At 40.9% G+C, this 12,450-nt stretch overlaps 1 protein-coding gene across 1 annotated transcript in view; it reads right to left on the reverse strand.

The window, feature by feature from the left end:
• Nucleotides 1–12,450, reverse strand: part of DCT (dopachrome tautomerase) — a 34,373-nt gene that overhangs the window by 14,676 nt on the left and 7,247 nt on the right. Inside the window, exons 2-6 of the mRNA XM_059996235.1 lie at nucleotides 10,738–11,037; nucleotides 8,021–8,121; nucleotides 7,721–7,887; nucleotides 5,407–5,586; nucleotides 3,678–3,813 (exon numbers count right to left, since the gene is read on the reverse strand). Of these exons, the coding sequence (XP_059852218.1) occupies nucleotides 3,678–3,813; nucleotides 5,407–5,586; nucleotides 7,721–7,887; nucleotides 8,021–8,121; nucleotides 10,738–11,037 (884 nt within the window). The remainder of the gene's footprint in view (nucleotides 1–3,677; nucleotides 3,814–5,406; nucleotides 5,587–7,720; nucleotides 7,888–8,020; nucleotides 8,122–10,737; nucleotides 11,038–12,450) is intronic.

The raw sequence follows: 12,450 nt of genomic DNA on the forward strand, positions 1-12,450 counted from the left end.
TGAAAGAATTACAACTTGCCAAATGTAACTTTCTAGGAGGACAATATCCAAATACACTTTAAGAATATTATCTTTAGGAATTGGGAAGAAAGTTACTAGTCTCTAGCATAGTTTCTTTTGTGGCAGTTAACTATTTAACTTTTTAGTCTATTGGTTTCCCTCTTTTTCTTCTTTTCTAGGTTATACCTACATTTAATATTGAAAACAGAACTACTTAGCATTCCTGTGACCTAATATTATTTTCCATGATAAATGCATTTTATGATAAATGATAAGTGCATTTCCTTCAATTACCTTAAAATTAGAATTTCAGAGATCAGTTCAGAGTTTTTCCTGCATTTTAGCATTATACCTTCTTATACTCAATATTGCGATCATATACAACTTTGTATTTCTCTTGCTTGAAGAGATTTCAGAAAAATAAATTTAATAAATGTTATATGCAATGTTTTTGCATAAATTGACTCATGAATTTGAAATTCCGGAAGCTATAGCTCTGTTAACTTAAGTGCTTTAACCTGGCTTTCAACACTGTTGAAGCTGAATTGGCTTCAACATGAAACTCTTTGTAAACAGCCTAAATTAACTGTGAGTTCTGGAGCTGGTGCCCAAACATTACTCCTTCTGTGCCTTCAGAGAAGGGCTGTGGCTTTTTGTCTATTTATATATACATAACTTATACCAAAGAAAACAAAATTTTAAATATTAAAGGTATTAAAAGTAATGAAGACAAGGACGATTAAACATCTAGTGTCTTTGAACTACGTGTAAGTCACGGAATTCCTCGTCCATAAAGTCATAATGTGGGCTTCTAACTAGAGCAGGAAGAGAAAGATGACTAAAGAGACATCTGTACGGCAGAGAAGACACTGATCCCTTCAAGCTGGGGTTGGCAAACTAAAGCCTGCTGGGTAAATAGGGCTCGCAGCCTGTTCTTGTCAATAAAGTTTTATTAGAACACCACACTTGTAGGCAGATAGGGGAGGGGGAATCCCTGGTGGGAAAGAACCAGGTACAGCTTTTCGACATAAGAGAGGCCATTTTAAGCCTAAGCCGTTTTGTGATCTAAGCCTGTCCTCAATGCTTGCCCTTGAACAGGCCTCAGTAATAACAATTTTAAGGAAACAAAGGAACAAACTGACTGTTATCAGGCAAGAGAAGTAACTATAGCAAAGACAACAAGTTAGCTGTCTTTGAAACGGAACTCTCAGTTCCGTTTCAATGGTAAAGATTGGCCTGAAGCACTTTCTTGAGCTGTTCTGAAGAATCTAAACCCCCCTCTAGCGATCAACCACCTGATCAGTGGAACCTAGGAGATGATGATGTTAACCTTTTCTGACTTGTGACTTCAATCAACTAAAGATTGGACTCCGTCGACCTTTGCCCCAGTTCTATGCTGAATCTCCTCTGCGCGAGCCCCTTCATGAATATTCATATACCCTTAGCTTAAAACTTCCCCAATTTTGCTGTTCCCAGAGACACTGCTTTGGGAAATATCCCCAGTGTTCTCCTTACTTGCTGCAAGCAATAAATCCTTCCTTCTTCGGATCAATCTTTGGCTTGGTTGTGTCTTTTGGCTCAATGTCGGCCAAGAGACTGAACCCAGTCTTCGGGTAATACACTCACTTGTTCATGTATTGTCTATGGCTGCTTTCATGTTACAGTGGCAGGGTTGCGTAGCTACAACAGAGATCATCTGGCCTGCAAAGCCTAAAACACGTGCTATCTGGCCATCAACAGAAAAATGTTGTCAAGCCCTGCACACTTAGGGGGTTTCCTCAAAATAAAGACATAAGATTTGGCAATCCTTGAGACTTAGGATTGAAAATCAAATTACTAGCAACTACAGAAATGCAAATCAAAACTACAACGAGGTATCACCTCACACCAGTCAGAATGGCCATCATCAAAAAAATCTACAAACAATAAATGCTGGAGAGGGTGTGGAGAAAAGGGAACCCTCTTGCACTGTTGGTGGGGATGTAAATTGATACAGCCACTATGGAGGACAGTATGGAGGTTCCTTAAAAAACTACAAATAGAACTACCCTACGACCCAGCAATCCCACAACTGGGCATATACCCAGAGAAAGCCATAATTCAAAAAGAGTCATGGACCACAGTGTTCATTGCAGCACTATTTACAATAGCCAGGACATGGAAGCAACCTAAGTGTCCATCGACAGATGAATGGATAAAGAAGATGTGGCACATATATACAATGCAATACTACTCAGCCATAAAAAGAAACGAAATTGAGTTATTTGTAGTGAGGTGGATGGACCTAGAGTCTGTCATACAGAGTGAAGTAAGTCAGAAAGAGAAGAACAAATACTGTATGCTAACACATATATATGGAATCTAAAAAAAAAAAAAAAAGTGGTTCTGAAGAACCCAGGGGCAGGACAGGAATAAAGATGCAGACGTAGAGAATGGACTTGAGGACATGGGGAGGGGGAAGGGTAAGCTGTGACGAAGTGAGAGAGTGGCATGGACATATGTACACTACCAAACGTAAAATAGATAGCTAGTGGGAAGCAGCCGCATAGCACATGGAGATCAGCTCGGTGCTTTGTGACCACTTAGAGGGGTGGGATAGGGAGGGTGGGAGGGAGACGCAAGAGGGAGGAGATACAGGGATATATGTATATGCACAGCTGATTCACTTTGTTATAAAGCAGAAACTAACACACCATTGTAAAGCAATTCTACCCCAATAAAGACGTTTAAAACAAAAAAACTTACTAGCATCACCATTACCACCTTTGGTAGGAGTGAAAGGTCTTGGTTTAATCCTCAATTTGTCAGAGGATTCCGCTATTCTACTCAACATTTTGGAGTACTGGGTAGGAGTGACATGTTTTCTTATGAATATGAGTTGTATGTACAAATTTTATAATTTAAAATGTGCGTTTTAATAAAAACTTATTTAGAGACATATGGTGTCAATAGATGTGTAGATAGATAGCAGAGAAGGTAGACATCAAAATGCTTGGCATAATCTGATGGCTGAAATGATAGCCTGAAAAGCGATGTGAGATATCAAGTTAGAGCCAGGGAACAAGGACCATCCTACAGAAGAACAAAGATGGCAATGGAGGACTCACAGACAAGCCCCCACCTTGTAAGACGTTGGGACCAGTAGTCCACATATCTGATATTCTGATGGCAAAAGCAGCTCATTTTTAGCCAGAATCCTTTGTGAGGTGAGGGAAGCCAGGACCAAACACCAAACAGAGCTTTGGACCTCAGGTACCTGGGCATCATGCAAGGGTCACAGTACCTGCACAGTACTTCCAGCCCATCACTTACCTTTAACACCACTCATCCCACCAATGAAAAATCACTCATCATTATGCTAATGTACGATATGTTATGCTAAATTATGGTATAATTTATAATATTATTATGCTAATTTTTGAATCCACCTCTGGACTGTAAACTCCCATCTAGGGTCATTCCAAAGCTAACCATCTCTAAAGTATAGGTTTCTGATTAGGGAACTTCAAATGCTATCTAACCACCCCTATGCTGTAGATTTAAATTAACTTACATATGCATACATCCCATTCACACAGAGAATAAAACACACACCAAACCTTAATCTTGTTGTAAAGCACATAAATCCAACACATTATCTAGAAAAGTTTTCATCTCTTCTGAGTCTTTGAACATACCACAAAAACAGGATCATTGGCAGCAGAATGTGGCAAAGCGTTTGTCCCGTTCAGGAAGGAATGAACCAAATTATGAAGGTTCATCACTTGAGAGTCCAGGGTCCCGTCTGCTTTATCAAATCCTTCCAGGGCATTCCTGAGAGAAATCAGTATGTCAGTGACAAGAGTCATGAATTGATAAAGGTCCCTTTGTATTGTCTCCAGCCTAGATAATAGTCTTCTATTTTGAGATTGTGTCAGGAAATGGGAAGCTCTGTTGTAGCTAAATAGCTAAGAATTAGCGACAGCCTTTAATGAGATCTTCTAAAGAGAAGGGAACTCCTAATCCATGCTACTTCCACACCTGCTTGGCTGGAGTCTATATCTTTTGTGTACTGTATGACAATTATTTACTGTCATATCTGTCTCCCGTGCTAGATATGATCTTCTAGAGGACAGAGACTGTGGTTTCTTCAAATTTGTATTTCCAGGTCTCAGTACCATGCCCAGCACATGGTCTGAGATCAATAAATATTCTTTTGAATTCACATATAATCTTATATTCCTATTTCTCCACTAAATAGATCTGCTGTTTGACTGTAATACATTCAGCATTCTAAACGTATCCCCAAATTCCCCTTACCTTTCTCTTTCTTCCCCTCCTCATTTTCAGGAAATTTTAATTGTCCATACCCTAACTCAGTGATCTTCAAATTTAAGCATACATCAGAATCACTGGAAAATAAAAATACATATTTCATGCCCCACTTTCAGAGTTTCTGATTCAGTAGGTACAGGCTGGGTCCTAACAATCTGTGGTTCTTTCTACCTAACTCCCAGGTGATGTCAATTATGATGGTCTGGGCGCCACACTTTGAAAACCACTCGCTTAACTAAAATCTATATGGAAGGCAATCTGTGTCGACTGCACTTGTATCACAATGAAAAACTAATGCATGCTCCTTTTCAAGGTAAAGGTCATCCTTCACCTCACCTTTGACACTATTCTGAGGGATGTGTCCAACCCCAGCACAGACTCTGGGCTCTGCTACACTCGGCACGACCTCTGCAGTAAGTTCAGCCTACCGTGCCCCTGGCCCCAAATAACACACCAATTGTATAATTTACACACGGTTGAGAGAGAGAATTCAGTTTGGGAGAAGACCATGAGTCTATCTGCCATTCTTTTTTGGAGCTTCAAAGATGTTTGTTTAAAATCTTATCTATAGCCATACATATTTCTCATCATGCTTACTGTCTTTTTAGAGAGAGAAAACTATTAGTTGGCCTTCAAATGTCAAGTATCGTAATGTCATTGCTGTGCTGTAATCTGAGTTGCATTTAATCTGTAATACTCCTCTGAGATCTCAGACCCCAATATTAAGGTCTATGGTTGACATTTTTTTAAGGGAGAAAAGAAAAATCATGAGCAAATATTTCAAAAATACTCTGTTTAGTGAGGTGCCTTGGTTCTGAAGACTGTACTTATATGTGTACAGAAATTACAAATACAAAAGGTGGTTTTGAATGGCTGAGTTAGAAGATATTCAAACTACGCTATTAAAGATAGTAGGTGGATGATGACTTCCTTGACACTGATGCCTTGTTACCCTCTTTTACCAAGTGCTTCCCTATTACTGAGCTTTGATGTCTCCCAACACCTGGATTTCCTTCCAGTTCATTACAACCACAGGTGTGAAAATCTAGAAGTATTGTAAAACGCCAGGGTCGCATAGCTCAGAGCACCAACCTGAAGCTAAAGGTAGAGTTCTGGAAGAAAGGAGGATTGTCAAACTTCTTGAGAGACAGGCAATCTTGTATGTCTTTTAAAGTTGGCAATTTCTCACTGTTTCTTCCCACTTGATTTCTTCTCAGCAAACCTTCATAGGTTCCATTACACAGGGTGACCCGGCGGTTGTAGTCATCCAAGCTAAGATGTGTAAGGAGATTAGAAATAATACGGATAGTATCATAACTTTGAGCCCAGCAAACCAATCAAGGTTATAGTCGTGGTAAAATTTTACTACAGTTACCTTACAAGGGTCAAAAATATGTGGTAAAAGTACTGCTTCCAAAAGCAATTATGGACTAAGGATTTTCAAAAACATAGATGCGTGAAATATGAACCAACACATAAATAATGAAGAAAAATTACCATTCCGTTGGAAAGACAGTAAGAGGGTTTACTAGGCAAGACGGTGACTCCTGTTACGTGCATCTGAATCTTGAGTAACTGAGGAGAGACCAGGCTAGACTGTATTAATATTAAGCTAAGCCAGTTTGGGCAGAAGTAAAGCTAGGAAAGCATTTCAGGCAAACTGAAGGCAAATGAAGGTGGTCAGAGTGAAAACACGTGAAACTATATGGAGGAGAAGTATTAGGAGAAACGCTGTATTAGAAAATGTTCTAAGGCAGAAGGGATGGTTAATTGGTAAACGTGGATGCTGGCAAGGTCCCGTGCCCATAAGATTATATCCTACATGCCTGTTGGGGCCTGGAATTCCACCATCAGAACAGTATTCCATTTGGTAGAGATCAAATTTTCAGGATGTTTCTGTGTGCATTTTAATGGGTGAGGGGATCATACTGGGTGTGTGAGAACAGAATCAGCGCACGTGAGGATGAAAGACGCCAGTACCTAAAAACTAGACAAAAAACAGCCTCCAAGGCAGCCTTTCCCAAGTGTGTTCCAGTGAGATGGTCTGTGAAATAAGGGTGTCAGGGTCAGATAAGTTTAAGCCCCTCTTGAAAAATAAGAACACGGTTACTTATGAAAGGCTCTGAGACGTTCTAAAATTTTTAAAACCCTTTTAACTCAGCATTCTCTAAATTTATTTGATCAGAGGACTCTCTTTTCACATACCACCTATTAATAGCCCAAGGCACTATGAGAAATGGTGCCCTTATGGAACGACATTAAGTCATGTACAAAGCACTTACTACATCCCTAGGAGCACTGCCTGGAGGGCTGTAGGAAAAGCTTAGGATGTAGAAGATGGGATCACAGTGAGCTAGACCTAGACCCCCGAAAACACGCACATGCCCAGCCTGGGGCGTGGACAACAAAGCTCTGTGCCATGGAGCGGTCGAAAGACAAAGGACAAGGGCACTAGTATAGTGGAGTTCAAAACAGGAGGATCGTGGAGGAAACAAATGAATACAGGAAGACGGAAGAGCTTCTTGGGGAATCTTTTCCTGAGATGTGTGTCAGGAAAGAGAAACAAATTCAAGGAATCCCTGAGGACAGAGTTCTTTGTGGGGTATGGGCTGCTTGTGTGTTCTTTGGTACTTTCTTTTTTTTTGCAAATAACAAACATTTGCTGGTGTCACTTACGGTAGAAAAAAGTTTCTACACCAGATGCACATGACCCGATTTTAGTACTTTAGAGATTCGTCTCACCACCCCATTTCCTGTTCCCCTCACCTCCGCAGCACCCTATGGCCCAGCCATATCAGACTGCTTCTAGGGACTTTCCTAACTACATACATGATGTTCCCTCCATCTAGGACACACTACCCTCCCCTGCCTCTGGTTGAGAGATCTGTGCCTCCTTGAAGTCTCAGAATACTCGTGTCTCCACCTCTTAAAAGACTTTCACTGATTCTCTTCTTGGCTTTGGACATACACCTATTAAAATACTTCTCACGTTATATTGTAATTTGTTTACCAGCCTTCTACCTTTGTAAGTATAAAATGATATTCTAAAGGGAAGCAATATTTTATTCATCCTTGTATTCCCAGCACTATTAAACTGCTTAGAATATGATCAGTGCTTAAGACATGTTGGTTGAATACAGGAAATACTTCTCATTTTAAGACAGTTGATCTCAAAGTGATGGCCAAGCATATTCAATTCACAAGTGTGATTTCCATGCCTCTATTTTCTTTTTATTAAAGGGCTCAGGGTTTTTTAAAATCCCACCTCCCTCAGGAAAATACTGTTCAGAAACATGTAAACAGAATGCAACATGCATTAGAAAGAGAATTGTAAAGTTATTCTCCATCTCTCAGACATAAGAAAATAAAATCTCTGGATTTCTGCTGCAGGTACGCATGCGATTACCTATCACAGACAATTTCCCAGCTGGAGAATCTGGAGTTTTGACTAATCAGAGTCGGATCATCTTGTCTTGCAGCCCCAAGCAGCTGGTCTGTACACACGTCACACTCGTTCCTCCCGGTGGCAAAGTTCCAGTAGGGCAAAGCAAAGGACTCATTGCCAGTGAGGCGCTGAAAGCAAAGGGCATGACCAGTCATTTAATTCATGTCATCAGATACAACAAGAAACTGTATAAAGCAAAGACTCATATGGGTCTTGACCAAATACAAAACAAAATTAAAAGAAACTAATGTTTGGACCAACCTGGAGATCTCTTTCCAGCCACAACAAATGGTAGCGGTGCCAGGTAACGAAGGCGGGGCCTTGGTGTGAGAAATCTATGGCCTTGTATGGGCGCCCTGGTCCTAAAACATTTGGGAAACATGTTAGAGGTCACAGAATAGATTTTTTTTTAATGTTAAATGTTACCTGGGAGGTGCTGCAGAGCCAATAAGTCCGTGATGTTTCAGTAGGAAAACTACTTTTTTAAATTAATTAATTATTTTTTTATTGAAGTATAGTTGATTTATAATGTTTCAGGTGTACAGCAAAGGGATTCAGTTTATATATATATGTATACATATATATAAATATATGTATACATATATATATTCTTTTTCAGATTCTTTTCCATTATGGTTTATTCCAGGATACTGAATAAAGTTGCCTGTGTTATACAGTAGGCCCTTGTTCTTTATTTTTTTTAATTAATTAATTTATTTATTTTTGGCTGCATTGGGTCTTCGTTGCTGCGCGCAGGCTTTCTCTAGTTGCAGCGAGCAGGGGCTACTCTTCATTGCAGTACGTGAGCTTTGCAGTGGCTTCATTGCAGTGGCTTCTCTTGTTGCAGGGCACTGGCTCTAGGCGTGTGGGCCTCAGTAGTTGTGGTGCATGGGCTTAGTGGCTCCGTGGCATGCGGGATCTTCCCGGACCAGGGCTCAATCCTGTGTCCCCTGCATCGGCAGGCGGATTCTTAACCACTGCACCACCAGGGAAGCCCTTTATCTATTTTATATATAGTAGTGTGTATATGTTAATCCCAAATTCCTAATTTATCCCCCCCTTTCCCCTTTGGTAACCATAAGGGAAAACAACTGTTTTTGTCATTTATCTCTCTGAAAGCAACAACAACAAAACAATCTCAGCAGCAACTAGCAGTTTTAGGATAAGTTCTCCTTCATCTCTTGAAAGTTTGATTGACAGCAGAGAAATTCAGGTCATCTTAAGAGCTCCTCTTATAAATTTAATTTTTAAGCAATGTTTCATGAAGATAGAATGAGTATCCCCCAAAAGAGATCAAGACCTAAATGAAATATATTTCTAAAAGACATTTTCTAACCTATTCCTCACAAAAGCATGTATTTATAGGGAGGGATTAATGAATAATAAAGCAACTTCAACTGCACTTAGTCCAAATTCAGCATTTATGTAACCGAAAGGCACTTCCACGGATTCTACCTCAGCCATCAATCAGTTACAACTATTAGCTGACAGGCATGGTTGCCGAGCCCAGAAGAGAGAAAAATACATTCTAACCAATTTGGCTGGCCTCTGGAACTGCCAATTTTAGTGAAAAGCTTTGGGAGATTTAATGACCTCCTTACTGCCTGTTCTATCCTTCTTCTCCCTCTCATAACAGCTTTTGATGGTTATGTAGAAACTTTAGCTAACTTTAGTTCTTTTTCAAAGTACCCATGATAACTTCAGAGAGATGAACAGAAATGAATATAAATTTAATTCCTAGATGCAACCAGAAACTATAGTTTTCTTTTCCTCTTGAGAGACTACCCTCTCATAAAGCAAAAATTCCTCAGAGTGATGACAGGAAAACAATAAAGGTTTATAGCCAGAAGAGCCTCCGTACCTACCGATAAAGAAAGACAGACGCTTACCTATGAGGCAAGTTTTTAAAAGACACTGAGGGGAAAAAACTGCTGTCACTGATGTTGGCTACGCAGCCCTTCGTAAATGTTTTAATGCAAAACGGAGTTTAAAGTTCTCAAAACAAAATGATGAGGGGGCATCAAGCGAGGGGGAGTGAGCGATAAACACAAGGACAGATGATTTCAAATGAGAATCTTACTATTCAAAGTGACCTCTGTATCTTCATTCACCCTGACCCCAAAGAGAAGCCCCAGAAGAGGGGATAATTGCAAATAGAGCCAAAGTTCAGGACAGCACGGAGCAGGATCTGGACTGGACTCCAGCCCTCCTGGAGCTAACTGGTGGCCATGGCTTTCCCCTGACTGAAAATAACAGAGGATAAAATTTGATGTACCAGATGAATGACTTTCCTAACAGACAGCTCCCATACCAGGCCCCAGGTTTTAGTATCTGGGAGAGCAGGGTGTCATTTTCTCAAGCATCCAGCCTAACTGTGGTTCAAAGGGCTGAGCCAAGCTACATTGCTGTGGGTCAGCTCATCCTTTTCCTTGACAATTCAAGTCCAAAAGCCCTGGGCATTACAGCAGTGCATGGGCACCACGAGCGATGACCTGAAAGTCTCACAACTAATACGTGTGAGTTTAGTGTGATACACACTTCCAATACCAATACTCTGATTCTGCACAAAGAAGCTTCACTTGCTTTTAGAATAGGTCAGAGAAGGCTTCCATGGTCAGATTTAGACATGTTTTCTTCTGGAATCAAAAGGAATTTGCCTCCACTTCACCAACTCTTGCCTTTGAGGATGAATAGCTTCGGAGAGAAGAGTTTAGACCCTGAACCAAAAACACGAACTATAGGCGAGAAGAACATTTTCAAATGTCCGCAGCCAACGTCCAGGGAGAAACCACTGCATTCTAACACTGGGCAGCATCTGATAATTCAATGACTTTCATAAACCTAATTCCTCTTTGATTCCTTGAGAGGTTTTTCTCTTGTCAATTAACTTGCCTGAAAGTACTTCCCACCCACCAACCCACCCCCAATCCCAAACCTATAATAAAATACCTTAAACTCAGGGGAAAAAAAAGACTCACCTAATAATGTATCTCTAACGGAATAATAATGGAGCCACACAAAGAAATCATAGATGCTGCAGTTGGCGATCTGTGGCTGGGTCCCGTTGGTCCCGAGCAGGCCTAGCCAGTGTTGCGTGGTGATCACGTAGTCGGGATGCGGCGTGTTCTTTGCGAGGTCTAAGGAGCCCAAGAATTGCTCACGCTCCTGAGGGGTCAAGGAGTGGATATTCTGCCGGACAACCAGGGGTTTCTTCTGCTCACAGTTGGGGCCAGTCCAGCCAAACTTGCAGTCTCCACAGTTATAGCCGGCGAAGTTTCCTAGTGCATTTTAAAAATTAAGGGATACAAGTTATTACAAAATATTGAGTATAGTTTCCTGTGCCATAGAGGAGATCCTTGTTGTATCTATTCTATGCCTTCTTTGAATGACCATAGCACTTGTCTGTATCATTTTTATGTCTGTTTTTGCTTTGTGACTGAAAAATTTCTATTCGTTCACGTCCTGGCCCTTCCTTAAAATTGTGTTCATTTATGTATTTCATATGTATTGACTACATCTTAGACACCGTGTTAGCTGCTGGTTCTAGATGTTAGTAAAATATAGACCTTCCTGCTCAAAAGGTCCCAGTATTTGTGGGAAAACAAAAAAATGAACAACCTATGTCTCAAAGAGATTCGTATTTCCCAAAGAGAACACACCTAGTAGGTGTAATAAATACCTGTATCATATGAAAAATAAATAAATAAATAATAAAAATTAAGGGAAAGATGGAAGAGGAAGCTTATGTAGTTTGGAGGACATTTCTGGGGTAGAACAGAAGAGAAGATCAATTGCTTTTCCTTACTCTCCTCTTGAAATGTTTGTCTCTCCAAGTGGACTGAACACTGGAGAGTTCCTAGAAATATTCCCAGCAAAGAAATAGGACAGGAAATGAATTCCATGCTGTTATGAGCTGAACTGAGTCCCCACAAAATTCATATGCTGAAGTCCTAACCCCCAGTACCTCAGTATATGACTATCTTTGGAGATAGGGTCTTTAAAAAAGTAAGTTAAAATGAAGTCATTGGGGGGAATGATCATTGGCTAATCCAACATGACTGGTGTCCTCATAAGAAAAGGAAATTTGGACACAGTTACCGAGGGAAGATGATGTGAAGACAGGGAGAAGACACCATCAACAAGCCAGCAAGAGAGGCCTCAGAAGAATCCCAGCTGCCGACACCTTGTTCTGGGACTTCAGGCCTCCAGAACTGTGAGGAAATAAGTTTCTGTGTGTCACCCAGTCCATGGTCCTTTGTTATGGAAGCGCTAGCAAACTAAAACACTGCTGCCTTCCACGTTCCCTTCCTCTCACGGGTCATGCCGTGGGGGGGGGGGGGTCCCTTCCTGGGGTTGAGCTGCAGCCTTGGATGTCATCACTGCTGGGCCGCCCTCCCCTGCAGCACATACGGAAGGGCTGCTGCAAAATAGGTCATTGATTTAGAGAAGGAAGAGAATATACACCAAGCTAAAGGTGGAACCAAAATAACTAAGCTGACTTCCAGGAATTAAGGTGGAATCCAACATTTAAAAAGCTGGTTTATTTCACAAAGGAGACAGAGTTAAGACAAAATCAGCGGAGGCTGGCAGGTGAATTAGCTGCCGTGGCGTCAGGAAGCGCAAACAAACGGCTCTGCTTTGTTTGTTATCACCCCAGGGACTGAGGACTAGTCACACCAAGCTCTAGGCAT

This window comes from Delphinus delphis, chromosome 18 (assembly GCF_949987515.2).
Source record: "Delphinus delphis chromosome 18, mDelDel1.2, whole genome shotgun sequence".
In the NCBI taxonomy this organism is placed as follows: Eukaryota; Metazoa; Chordata; class Mammalia; order Artiodactyla; family Delphinidae; genus Delphinus; species Delphinus delphis.